General features: G+C 50.5%; 7 protein-coding genes across 7 annotated transcripts; 3 read left to right on the top strand and 4 right to left on the bottom strand.

Moving 5' to 3' along the window:
- Nucleotides 1-107: 107 nt before the first annotated feature.
- Nucleotides 108-1,565, bottom strand: N7533_006157 (alpha/beta fold hydrolase; the record flags this gene model as incomplete). Its single annotated transcript, XM_057102807.1, has 7 exons — nucleotides 108-385; nucleotides 445-496; nucleotides 557-887; nucleotides 945-1,054; nucleotides 1,119-1,226; nucleotides 1,304-1,356; nucleotides 1,484-1,565. 7 exons carry the CDS (start codon nucleotides 1,563-1,565, stop codon nucleotides 108-110), a joined length of 1,014 nt encoding a protein of 337 aa, XP_056962437.1.
- A 466-nt stretch (nucleotides 1,566-2,031) lies between these two features.
- N7533_006156 (pinin family protein) lies at nucleotides 2,032-3,247 on the bottom strand (the record flags this gene model as incomplete). Its single annotated transcript, XM_057102806.1, has 5 exons — nucleotides 2,032-2,340; nucleotides 2,417-2,503; nucleotides 2,564-2,632; nucleotides 2,705-3,152; nucleotides 3,237-3,247. 5 exons carry the CDS (start codon nucleotides 3,245-3,247, stop codon nucleotides 2,032-2,034), a joined length of 924 nt encoding a protein of 307 aa, XP_056962436.1.
- A 305-nt stretch (nucleotides 3,248-3,552) lies between these two features.
- N7533_006155 (PHF5 family protein) lies at nucleotides 3,553-3,879 on the top strand (the record flags this gene model as incomplete). Its single annotated transcript, XM_057102805.1, has 1 exon — nucleotides 3,553-3,879. The coding sequence occupies one exon, from the start codon at nucleotides 3,553-3,555 to the stop codon at nucleotides 3,877-3,879; it is 327 nt and encodes a 108-aa protein (XP_056962435.1).
- A 262-nt stretch (nucleotides 3,880-4,141) lies between these two features.
- On the bottom strand, nucleotides 4,142-5,457 carry N7533_006154 (twinfilin; the record flags this gene model as incomplete). Its single annotated transcript, XM_057102804.1, has 4 exons — nucleotides 4,142-4,258; nucleotides 4,322-4,573; nucleotides 4,738-5,375; nucleotides 5,439-5,457. 4 exons carry the CDS (start codon nucleotides 5,455-5,457, stop codon nucleotides 4,142-4,144), a joined length of 1,026 nt encoding a protein of 341 aa, XP_056962434.1.
- Nucleotides 5,458-5,978: 521 nt separating this feature from the next.
- N7533_006153 (putative succinate:fumarate antiporter (Acr1)) lies at nucleotides 5,979-7,048 on the bottom strand (the record flags this gene model as incomplete). The annotated part of the gene is made up of 4 exons (XM_057102803.1): nucleotides 5,979-6,592; nucleotides 6,658-6,853; nucleotides 6,914-6,963; nucleotides 7,018-7,048. 4 exons carry the CDS (start codon nucleotides 7,046-7,048, stop codon nucleotides 5,979-5,981), a joined length of 891 nt encoding a protein of 296 aa, XP_056962433.1.
- Nucleotides 7,049-8,964: 1,916 nt separating this feature from the next.
- On the top strand, nucleotides 8,965-10,279 carry N7533_006152 (uncharacterized protein; the record flags this gene model as incomplete). The annotated part of the gene is made up of 2 exons (XM_057102802.1): nucleotides 8,965-9,719; nucleotides 9,778-10,279. The coding sequence occupies 2 exons, from the start codon at nucleotides 8,965-8,967 to the stop codon at nucleotides 10,277-10,279; spliced, it is 1,257 nt and encodes a 418-aa protein (XP_056962432.1).
- An 829-nt stretch (nucleotides 10,280-11,108) lies between these two features.
- Nucleotides 11,109-12,654, top strand: N7533_006151 (arylsulfotransferase family protein; the record flags this gene model as incomplete). The annotated part of the gene is made up of 2 exons (XM_057102801.1): nucleotides 11,109-11,921; nucleotides 11,989-12,654. Coding segments are annotated over 2 exons (1,479 nt in total), but the record flags the coding sequence as incomplete, so codon positions are not given.
- Between the last annotated feature and the right edge of the window lie 136 nt (nucleotides 12,655-12,790).

Below are 12,790 nucleotides of genomic sequence, written 5' to 3'. Positions count from 1 at the left end.
AACTACCATTTCTATTCATGTGGAACAAAAGTAGCCAGCCAATTCATTGACCCAGTGTCGCTACCAAATTGCTCGCAGAAATCGATAAATCCGACCAGGCCCGGATCTCAAAGCTTCCCAGCCCGCCCCTCAGCAAATACAACTTTCTTCAACCACTCCTCGAGGATAGCATTAACCTCCGCAGGCTTCTCCCACAGAGCCCAATGGGCAGTATCCACCTGTTTCAAAGTCAAGTTTGGAATATGCTTTTTCATAGACTTTCCAAGATGTGCCGGGAGCGCTGGGTCTCGCAGTGCTTGGATGAAAAGCAAGGGGACTTCAATACGGCGGTCAAGAATACTCAGTTCATCTTGGTGGTTAACCTTACGGGTGCGGTACCAGTTAACTAATTGATCAGTTAGTCCATACCCCAAACGGTATCAATCGCAAAGGAGAGAGACATACGCGGTCCATGGACACCATTCCGAGCAAACTCGCCGGCATAGAAATCCAGTTCCTGAACGGTCAGCTAGCTCACTTTAAGAGAAGTCTAGAAGAAGCAAGACGAAATACTCACCTCTTCGCTCATTAACCGGGAAGGCCGCAACTGCATAACTTTATCCAGCAAGATTCCCTTCTCAGCCTCGAAACCGAACTCGCCTTTCTCAGTGCGTCCGCCATAAAGCGCACTGAGAAATTGCTTAGTCTCCGCCTTAGACTGGAAGACCTTCTCCAGGTCATCATTGGCAAACTGCAGCTGGTATGCGAAATGCGGTGCCACGGTACGGACCATGTCTTCGAGCGAAACTTCCTTCTCCATAGGTCTGGCGTAGGGAACGCAGACGGTGAAGACATGACTGATTAGATCTGGATGCCACAGTGCGATGCGGTAGACAAGAGCCGCGCCCCTGTGTATGGTTAGTGGACTAGCTATTTGATTCAAAAGAGTTTTTGGTAGATCTCACCAATCATGACCACCCAGGATGATCTTGGATTCACCGAGATGAGAGGCCAGCGCTTTGATATCGTCTGCGCAGCGCTTGTGAGAGTATTGCGCGGGGTCATTCGGTGCGTCCTGGTATAGATTGTTAATTATACAACAACTTGAACGTCCCTTGAGCTACGGGAGTCCAACGTACCGTACGACCATAGCCCAGACAGTCCGGGGCTACGACCCTCAAGCCCAAATTCACGAGCATTGGAATCTGGTACCGCCATCCCATCGAGATATCGGGGAAGCCATGGATCTGGAAACCGTGAGCTAGAGACCCTTTGGATCTTCTTTTCCCGTCCAATCTGGAAGATCTCGCGAAGTTTGGCTCACCAGAAAGATTGTTCTTCGGTATTTCCCGGATGGAGGTTGGCTAAGGAGGTAGCCTATAGTTATGCAGTGTTAGTCCCTGGTGGGTAATGACCAACTTGACAGCTCCGCTCTCTGGAGAAAAAAGGATCTGAAGGATTTGAAGGACTTTAAATTGTCCATAAGGCTTTCCACGAGACTCACTGTACTTATGCCCTCCGTTGACCGTGGCAGTCTTGTACTCGATACGCGGGTCACCCGCAACATGGATTTTGTCAACCGGCATTATACTGGCCCTCTCTTCCAGGTTTGCTTCGTGTTTCAACAATGTCTTGAGTTCTTTCAAGTTAAATTGTCTCAAATATTCAACTTGAAGTTTCCAGGAGATGCTTCAAGTTCAAGAGAAGTTCGATATATATCTGAATCCTTCGGATCTCACGGTGGGCGCCGGTATCACGTGCAATCGGAGCTTTCACCAAAGCCAGTCAACGGCCCTGTCTGAAGATGAGAAAACAAGAAAACCTAGAAATCTTGAATAACAAGATGGTGTGTCAACGTTGAGATTGGTTACAAATATGAACACTAACGGGCAAAGAATGGCCGACGGCAGACCGAGGAGCCCCTCAGGCGGTTCGGCCTGCCTCGGCTGAAACTGCGGAGATCCCCAACTACAGCCAAATATTACCTGGGTAGTAATGCTAGTATTCCTCGTATAACAAATGCATGCTCATGAATATGTACTCGTAGTAGCTCTAGTAAATCACAGTGTCCTCATTATCTTCAACCACTTCGCCCCCATCATCATCGGCTGCACGGTTGGCTTCAGCCACCTGTGCAGCCGTCTCCTCATTCGGTGCATCAGATCTACTTGGATCGGAGTTTGACTGGGTGATTTGTGCATCTACCGTATTATCCGGGATTTCTTTCGTTAAGTCTTCGTGTTCTACAGGTGTCGGATCTTTCACAATCGATTCAGCCTTCTCCTGTTGCTCACCATTCGATGGTTGTTGCATTTGTTGCTGTTGTTGCTGTTGCTGTTGCTGTTCGTGTTGCTCCGCGGGCTGTTCATTTTTCAATTCCGGTTCCGGCTGGTAGACAAAGGCTTCAGGGGGGGTATTTTGCTTCAAAATCGGCGACCTCGCGAGAAACAGTTGTCTCGGCTTCTTTGATCTGGTCTGCGATCGTCGTTTCATCGCGTGCACGTAGTTGCCACGGCTTGTAGAACTATATCATTCACGAGTTAGCCATGGCGTGCCATTCTAATCGTAAACGTTGATTCCGTACCAAAACCGGCTCTGTTCGAGTCTTCAAGAATTGTGCCGCAGCAATCATATTCGAATGTCGAGTTTGCATCTGCAGTCTAGTCAGCCACTACCATTCAAGCCGACCACCATCACCAACCACCAACAACAACATAAAACATACAGCTTCGCGCTCGTAGAATGGCATCTCTTTCTTCCGAATTGCGTCTCGGCGTTCTTTTCTCCGAATCTGACGACCGTCAAACTCATCGGCCTGGTTCTTCAGTTTATCCTGCTGCCTCTTCTCAATATCCGCCCGCCGCTTCTGCGCCGCTGAGGTCGAGCTCTGAGAAAGCGTGCCCGATAGCCCACCAAAAAGCCGCTGTCCCCGTTTGCGCTCATCTTCCTTTCTCACGCGCGGCGCAGGTTTACGTTCATCTGGGCGTTCGCTCTCTACTGGAGACGATTGCGAGGGCCGGCGCTGCGGATGCGGCGAGACATTGCCGTCGGAACTCAGTCGGCGACGCTTGGAATCATGGTCTGTGATGGAGGAATTTCTTCGTTTCGTGGTTGTATCTTGAAATTGCTGGATCGTTTCTTGCTCAGGAACAGCGACTGCCGAGGCGAGAGTCCTATAGAATGGCACAGAAGTAATTGTCAGCGTACATTTCCGGCGCAGTCAGAGCCGCAGCGCGAGTGGAAGTGGCGATGCGTACCCGTCGGACATATTGGTAAGCCGATGGTGCTAGATAATAGACACAGAGATACTAAGAGTAGCGAGGGGGAAGTCAATTAGCTGCAATAGACCGAGTATTCCGGCTGATGCTTATTTGCAATGCCAACGTGAACTTCAACTTGAACGGGGCTGGTCAGGGTACCAAAGCACGGACCACCAAGCTTCTTTTCGCCCGGTTGCTCTCTCGTTTTCTTCCTCCACCTCCACCTCCACCTACCTTGACTTGACCTCTTGACCTTGACCATTACCTTCCTCCATCATAATACAAAACTCTTCCCTAACTCTCTCCGCCTACCATGTCTCGCCACCACCCCGATCTCGTCATGTGCCGCAAGCAGCCCGGTATCTCGATCGGACGCCTTTGCGACAAGTGCGACGGTAAATGCCCCGTGTGTGACTCCTACGTGCGCCCAACCACTCTAGTCCGGATCTGTGACGAATGCGCCTTTGGAAACTACCAGAATAAGTGCGTCGTCTGCGGTGGTGAGGGAATTAGTGATGCCTTCTACTGCTTCGAGTGTACGCGTCTGGAAAAGGATCGTGACGGCTGCCCCAAGATTATAAATCTGGGAAGTTCCAGGACGGATTTATTCTACCAGAAAAAGAGTTTTCGGAATCATTGATCTCCGTCGGATCTCCCCTCCTCCGTCTTCTCTTCCTCTTCCTCGCTGGACTTGGCTTTCGTTCATCTTCACTTGTTACATTTCTCGATTGGAGGGGAGCGGGTGCAGCTACGTGCGGACTTGCGGCCGTGCGGACGCCAGGAAGAACGAACAGGATATGATCAAAATCAGAAGAAGCGAGAACACATGTATTCGCCATGCCAGCGGTCGCTATATAATCGTTTCATAATGTACTGGAGGCACCTCTCATCACTGTGATGATCTACCGGCCCGGGCGACGAGGACGAGCAAATCCCCGCCCAGCACCAACGTTTTGAGGCGGGTTGACTTCCTCCTGCAATCGATCAGCAGTGATCTCATCCGGACCTCCAGCCTCGATCTATTTCGTTCAGTCAGCATTATCATCAATTCGACGTCTCCAACCACCAGTCATCCTTCTTACCTTCTTCTCGATCTTGAGACCCTCTCCCTCAGCGACCGCGATGGCATTTCTCCGCGAGCTAGCGTGCAACATCCGTTCCTTGATCGACGATCCGCTAGGGCAAGTGTACACGAAGACCACAACGTCCGAACCGGGATAGTGGTAGAAGGAGTACCGGGGCGAGGTGGAGGAGATGTGGGTGGCGACAGCACCCGCCTCGACGCCAGACTGGCTGTCAGCAAGAACGATCTTCTCGGTGGGAATATCGATAGTCTACCGAATAGAAAGTCAGCCATGTCCGAATCATACCAAGCAATAATACCCCATTTTCGCATCCACGATCACTATCACTCCTACCGGGACCAACGTCCCATGTAAAGATGTTTAAACCCCCCCCCCCAAACAAAACAATGAACGCAGTAGTAGACCAGACATACCAGTTGCACAAGACCACCATCCTGCAACCCCTTCAAAGCCGCCGTAGCAGCTTCATCAACAGGCATAGAAACCCTCATGCCAGACCCCGAGCCCGGTCCACCAAAGGTACCACCAATACCAATATCCCGCTGGGGTGTACCGTTGCGAGCCTCGGCCTCAGCTCTGCGAACAGCCTCCAGCTCCCGCTCCTTCTCGCCCATAAGTTCCTCACGGCGGGCGGGGGTATTCTCATTCTCGCGTTCACGCCAAGCCTCTGCCGTGACGATCTCCTCTTCCTCTGTCGCGAAGACGGTAGAAGCGAATTTCTCCGAGCCCAGCTCACGGGTTAGGGTGGAGCGGGTCGAGGCGAAGAGCATCTTAGGGCGGACGGGGGCATTGTAGGGGATATAGGTGAGTGCGATGAGGGTTGTTGTGGCTTGTGTTGGGCGGCGCAGGAGGAGGTAGATTGGGGTTTTGGGCTGGAGGACCGAGGAGATTGCCGGAAGCGAGGAGAAGAAGCTGTCCGGGCTGGATGCGGTGCCATTAAATGGGATTGGGCTGAGTGGTGTCAGACTCTCGCCTGTGATGGTTACCGGGAGGCAGAAGCTCGAGGTGTCGGCGTTGAAGGTTGTGAAGGCATTTTGGAGCTCCGGGGAGACTGGTTGGTGTTAGTGGGGGTGTGATTGAAAGTGAGATAGATCTAGGTAAGGTGCTGTTGTACCTGAGATTCCCGACTGCATGATGTCGGCTGGACCTCGCAGGGTGTTGGTTTGGGTGGTTGTTGATGGAGGGAGGGGAAGCGGTGAAATGCGGCGGGGGTGGAGTGCGGGACTTGTTGTGCCCAGCGTGACGAGGGGGTGTCCTCGTCAACACTCAGCCCACCCACGTCTACAATGTCCACATTCACTTCACAGCATGCCTCCGTAATGATCGAGGTTCTGGCAGACCAGAGATTTACTGAAGATGACTCACAATAACTGACAAACTTGACTACTCTGCACTGAACAACAGATCAATTTATACAACTTTTTTTTCTCTCTGATTTTGGCTATACCAGGGCAAGTCCAACAATGTGGTATACAACAAAAACAATATGTACAAAAGCCGCCCCAATCGGCCAGCATCTAAACGACCAAGTCCTCGCAGCTAAATTCAAAGCTGTAAAAGACAACAGGAAACGAAACGCCCATGCAGGAGGAATGGTATCACAATGCTTTCCCACACACTCTCAACAGCAACAAAGCACGCAAGCCGTCCCCGCTTACTCGTCGAATTTTCCACCCACAAACGCCCAGTTGGATGCCTCCAACTTACCCCGGAGGAACTCATACACAGTGAAAGTGACGGCCTGGCCAGGAGCAACACGCATCACACGAGGGGTAATACCCTTGTAGAAGGCACGGGCACCCTCCTGCTTGAACATATCCTTGGCGATCACCATAATGCGACTGACGGCCGACTGGCCGGGCTCGGCGCGGGTTTTTTGAAGACGAGTCTTGATGGTATCGATAGGGGCGTTGGAGAAGGGGCCGACGGCACCGGAGATCAGACCGATCAGGGTGGTCTGGTAGGAAGGCAGCTGGGTGTTGCTGTATTCGGGCTGCAGGCGTTGCAGGGTGGCCTTGAGCTCGGAGTATGCGGTGAAGTTGGCGGCTTGGTTGGTTCCTTGTCGGAGCGCGGTCAGGGAGACACCACGGTACAGTGTGCTGAAGCCCTCCTCCTTGACGACGGTGAAAAGGGCGTGCGGGGCGCTGCGGTACTTGGGGGCATCGAGCGGGTCGGCCAAACTGTGATGTTGCGCTTGCAGACGAATCTTGATGACTTCCATGGGATTGACAACGGCGACGGCTTCAGTCACACCAGCACCGAGACCAGCTAGATATTGTTAGCATGGTTGTCCACTAATTCAATGCGGTTATCCTGCTCTCCACTTTACTTACCGAGGAAAGTGGCCTTGCTGGTGACATTGCCATTCTCATCGGCCAACATGCCCTTGTACGACTCGTATGAGGTGAATCGGATGGCCATCTTGGGGATAATACCTCCCAGCACAGCACCCAGACCCTTGTACAGACCCATCGCGGTCTCCTTGCGCACGATCTCGGCACCGGTGGTGACGAAGCCACGGGGCTTAGCCTATCGAGACAGTCATGGTTAGCAACAATTGCTATGACATGGTCACTCGATGGGACTTACACCGGGGGCAGTCGCTCTCCGGGAGAGCTGCATGCGGACCTTGATGGTATCTTCATAGTGTTAGAGAAATATTCCGGAGCTAGCTATCGATCTGCAATACATACCGAGCGGGTGGCAGACGAGGGCCTCCATCATACCGGCACCACCACCAGCTATATTCCACAAGTCAGCATTCAAGATCCCCCAAATCAAATCAAATCATAAAGGCGCAATTTACCGATGAGGTTAACCGCAGGCGAAGCCCGCTTTCTGGGGGCGCCTTGTTGTTGGTTCTTGGCAGACATGATTTCGGTTGATATGAAGGAGTAGAGAAGGGGGAAAAATGCGCGGAAAGTGATTTATTGGCGCGGGCAGATCGGAGGAGAGTCTAATGGATCTGGCCCGAGTTCAATTGACGGGGTCGGGTGGGAGAAAGCTGTAGCCGAAATTCGATGGGGAAACCGAAATTGCGGAGAGGGTCGGAAGTATACAATCCCGGGGTGAACAGCCGACGGTATATGAGTTGAGGTCTCCGAATTGAACAGGGAGAGAAAGAAGGGGAAAAAAGAAATAGGGCCCAGTGGCTAGTGGGGAAGTAATTGAAGAATGCAGAAGAGCGAAGTCCCGAGGATAAAACCGTTCGGGTCGAGTGGCGGCTTGTAAACCTTGTGGGGGGAAGTTGAAAGCAGCGATGACGGGGAAGCGGAGGCTGCTGGACGAGCGGAAGCTACTTTAAGGAGGTGATAGCGACGGCCGAACTAGGGGGGAGGAAAGGAGAGGAGAGAAGAGTGTCAAGAATAGACTCGGCAGAGCCTTTGGTTATATACTATAGTAAATAGCCATGCCATTGGCATTGCCATCACCATCCTCTCCAAAAGAATGACCGACATCCCGAGGCGTTCGGGAAGGCGGATGACTCGCCGCCCTCCCCCAGATCTACTTTGCTTCACATGCTCTGCGTCATAGCTTGTGATCTTACCTGTAATAGACTACTAGTATATACTTTTCGACTTTAGTAGTATTTCAGTATACTTTACTGCATCATACTCTAATTGTTTCAGTTCAAGTTGTTACTGCAATTATCTGCAACAAGGTCATATACCTAGGTATCTACTACTAATTGCCTACTGCCGAAGTATCGGACTAGACGGGTTGAACGAACGGGGAGCACTGGATTACTCCGGCTATTGAGGAGCCCTTAGGCCGCAGTTCGCAATAAAAATATCCGCAGCGATTTCCGCTGGAGCCCAGCTAGTTGACTGGTTGACTGGTTGCTCCGGGAGAAGTCGGGCCAGCGCGTTTCCTCTCAGCCGAGGTTCACTTGTAAAGGTCATTTGACCTTTGTTATACAGGTACCAGTGACCAATCTGGGGTAATAAAAATAGTAGGATAGGAGAGCAGAAACGGTAAAATATAGCGATAGTGATTTGAGTAGTCATAATATTACTCTCCTGTATCTGGTAGTTGTATAGAAGTGACGGCGGTAGTACTCCGTACTGTATAGTTAGTTAGTGACGCGGTTGAATGTTTTACCCAGATTAGCCCGATCCACCACAACCCCCCCATTCAGTGACGCGATTGATATTCTCCGGGGTACGGAGCACATCTTGATAGATTCCATCTATCTACTCCGTACACCAGATCGCGCATGTGCCCAGCTGTCAGACTGGACTTCACATGCCATCCCCGACAGTCGCAATCGGCTACCCGATTTCGGAGCTTTTGCGAACGGATCAGATAACCTTTGAAGCGCAATGCCGAGTAAAACTAGAAAATAGAGTTACCCCAGCGTCAAACCCATATTCTCGGGTCTAATCCGATCCGTCTGCTCTGATCCGGGGAAGATGGAATGGGATGGGATATAATGCAATTCAAATCGATGCGATGCGGTTGAAGGAATCGCCGCTAACAACTCCGTCGGAGGAAAGCCGATCGCGCGATCGACAACACCGCCAATTCCCAAAATTTACGGCAGGGCTGCTGGAATTTTGATACTCCGTACAGACATACATTTCACACAGCCCTGAACCTCTGTGTTATTTGTATACTCTTCATGAATCTACGATAGGACCATGGACGAATCCATGGCAGCCACAGCCACTCGCACTCCGCGGTGGCAGGCCGTCGGAAAACGAGTGGTGATGCTGCTTCTTCACCAGTGGTTGCTAATCGGAATGGGCGTGGCCTGTGTATTGGCCTACTTCTTTCCCAATGTTGCCAAGCATGGAGGCATCATCAAGTCCGAGTACTCGGTCATGTACGGTGTGATCGCTATCATCTTTCTCGTCAGTGGCCTGAGTATTCCCCGCCAGAAACTGTTCATGCAGCTCTTGAATTGGCGACTTCATCTTATCGTCCAAATCATCTCTTTCCTATTTATCCCTGCTCTGGTTCTGGCTGTCGTTCACCTCATTCTAGCCAGTGACCCGGGTGGTCGGATCGATCGCGCTGTGCTAGCGGGGTACATTTTCACCGCATGTATTCCTACAACAATTGCCTCAAATGTCGTGATGACAAGAGCAGCTGGTGGTGACGATGCTGCTGCTCTGGTCGAGGTACTCCTGGCTAATATCTTGGGTCCATTTGTTACGGCTGCTTGGACAGTGTCTCTTATTCCGAAAACCGCGGAGTTTGATGTTTGGAGGTTCGGAGGAGGAAGTTTGGGGAGCATGTACAAGGACGTCTTCCAGCAGCTGGGCCTGAGTGTTCTACTGCCTCTCTTTGTTGGACAACTGGTACGCTGGACCTGGCCGGATCAAACGAACGCAATGATACAGAAAACCAAATTACCCAAGCTGGCCAGCGCTTGTATGTTATTGTTGATCTGGTATGTAATGGAACAGAGAAATGCGTGAAGTCATCTATATCCTAACTCTGCACTCTAGGACTACATTCTCTTCATGTTTCGCTACAGGCGCTCTTCAAAGCCTCTCAGTACAAAGCATACTGTTCGTGGTCTTCTTCAATATTGGGCTATACATTGCCCTCACTGCAGTATGCTTCTTTACCTCAAGGCCGCCGAAGTTACTCTCCTCGCTAGGCTGGTCTACTCCCATGCTTAACCCGATGACCCCAGAGGAAACGATCGCTGTGTGCTTCTGCGGTCCTGCAAAGAGCACTGCACTTGGAATCCCACTCCTGTACGCTATGTGGGCACCTGTTGATCTATACACCAAAGCGAAGACATCCGTTCCAGTATTGCTGTATACCGCTGAGCAGATCTGTGTGGCCCACTTTTTTGTTCAACTCTTTCGACGGTGGCATGCTCGTATTTCAGAGAAAGAGGATATTGAGCAAGGTCATCACAACGAGGTCGAACCACATATGTCCGAAATACCAGTAGAAAGTCATGGTATCCTAGCTGGGAATGGGCGAGAAATCAACTAATACACCATTTCTAACCGCAATGATAAATGATAAACGTTTGAAGATTTCGAATTGAAAAAGAATGAATTTGATGTCATGCAAGACTTGTGTATCATATCTTGCCTCTTGGGTACATAATGAACATCCCATGAGGTCCCCGTAAAAGGCAGCAACAGCAAAGAAAACATCTTCATCTTACCTGTAGCGACGGAGCCCACCCTGGGGCACCTCTTGTGGTTGAAAACCCCCCCCTGTGATTATTTCAAGCGTCCCGTGAACCGAGCTCTCGCCAGAATTCTGGGATGGGTGTAGATTGAATCTGTCTTTGGGGAGTTCATGCAAAGTTACAAAGGTATCTGAGAATCAGATCCGCTCTCGCCTCCACAGCGGAGTGTGGCGCGAAAAAAAAATAGGGGATGCTGCTCCATCCTCCTTGTTACTAGTGTGGGTCTATTTACGAATACGGAGTATGCACACGGGGGGAAAAACGAGTCAATATATTTTGCTTGCCAAGAGCCTGGTGGAGACTCGGCTTTCCACCGCCAACCCCTATCATTCATTTTCCGGTGGCCGATGTGATAAATAATGTGATATTTGCAGAAGAGGGTTCCAGGATTTGAAACTCGCGATCCCACTGGTTGACTACATGGGAATAGATTGGATATTCTGAAAATATCCATCCTGAGCATTGAATTCTTACTTCTGCCCTCGTTCCGATTCTCAACTTGAAGGCTTGAACCCGGATTTTATGGTAGACAACAGATATGGTCGTTGGCCGGAAGTTGCTCTCCTGGATGTGTGACGAGGCTGTGGGTATCTGGTTTAAGCTTTAATATTCTTGAAATCGAACATGTGGAGCGCTCGCTACCCTGCGGGGGTCTTTTTGTTACTTCTTGGCTGTCTCGGTGCAACCACCGAGGCTTACTGGCCATATACTTCTTTCAAGACCGGTCCCTGGCAACCTCCTCAGCTGCAGTTGAACAAAACAGCAGGCTTCGACCCAAGTCTAATCTTTATCCCCATCCGAAACGAGAACACACTCGGCACTGCCGTGACTATCTATGATAACGATGGCGAAATGGTCTATCAGGGCCCCGAAGCTGCCAGCATGGACTTTCGGGTACAGAGACTCTTCGGCGAGGATGTACTCACCTACTGGTCCGGTGAGCTTGAAATCGGCGGCGGCTATGGTTATGGCAAGGTTCATATCTTGGACAAGACATATCAGGAGATCCACACTATCACGTTGACCGACAAGTTCGTTACTGCCAACAATGAGACACGCGACTCATACATCGATGTACACGAGCACTATATCACCGACAGAAATACCATTCTAGTCTCCGCCATCAACATCACCCAGCATGACCTGAGCTCTCTCGGTCGTCCTTCTGACTCGTGGATTACCACCAATCTGTTCTATGAGATTGACATTGCCACTAACGAAGTCGTCTTCAAATGGAATGCTCTCGACCACCAGGATAAAATTCCGCTCTCCGAGTCTCGCCAATGGATATACACGTATCCCGTTCAATCTATGTCCTGGGATCCGTACCACATGAACTCAATCACTCCCACTAAAGATGGATACATTGTCTCCATGCGCTTCTACTGGTCTGGGTATTACCTGAACAAGGACGGTACTGTCCGCTGGCAGCTTTCGGTGAGTAATAGTCTCGAATAAATCTCACAGTCTCTCATCAATGGCTGGCGAATTTAACAAATGAAAGGGCGATATTGGAGACGGCAATATCACCGGCAAAGACCTTCGCTTCTCATGGCAACACGATATTCGCATATACAACGAAACAGACGAGCACCTCGTCCTCAGCCTCTTCAACAACGCCAACAAAGTAAACAAATCAAGCGAGACAACAGCAATGCTCTTCGACATCGACCTAACCACCATGACCGGCTCACTCCTCCGAAATCTATCAGATCCCACAGACCCAATTTACGCCAACACCCAAGGAAATCTACAGATCCTCGGCGAAGAAACACATACCTCGAACATGTTCGTCGGCTACGGATCCAGTCCAAATGTCAAAGAGTATAACGGTAAGGGCGAAGTTGTCCTATCGGGAGAATTCGGCGCCCTAGAACACGCCATGTCATACCGCGCTTTCAAAAATAAATGGGAGGCCACTCCATTCTGGAACCCCGCTGCTGTGATCGAAGATGGGGTCGTTTATATGAGTTGGAATGGCGCGACTGAGTATGATAACTGGGCCATCTACTCCCTTCCGTCTCTGGACTCGAATGCAACACAACCCATAAGCACCCTTCCACGTACTGGCTTCGAGACCAATATGAGCATTACTGATATTGATGCGAAGTTTATCAAGGTTGCTGCTCGCAAGGGTGAGACAATCTTGCGATTCAGTGATCTGGTCGAGGTATGATATTGTATGGCTGGTCCTGATATGACGGAGTTTTCTCGCTTTTTCTGGGCGACTTTTGGTGTGTTCTCTGCTTGAGTATACTTATTTCCTGTGTGTGCCTTCGATGGCATAGTTGGACTATAGAATCTTA

This window comes from Penicillium manginii, assembly GCF_028828005.1.
Source record: "Penicillium manginii strain IBT 31320 chromosome Unknown utg000004l:1.0-7231830.0:1.0-7236170.0, whole genome shotgun sequence".
NCBI classification, from domain to species: domain Eukaryota; kingdom Fungi; phylum Ascomycota; class Eurotiomycetes; order Eurotiales; family Aspergillaceae; genus Penicillium; species Penicillium manginii.
The sequence above is the reverse complement of the archived record's forward strand: the minus strand, read 5'-3'. Positions and strand labels throughout refer to the sequence as shown.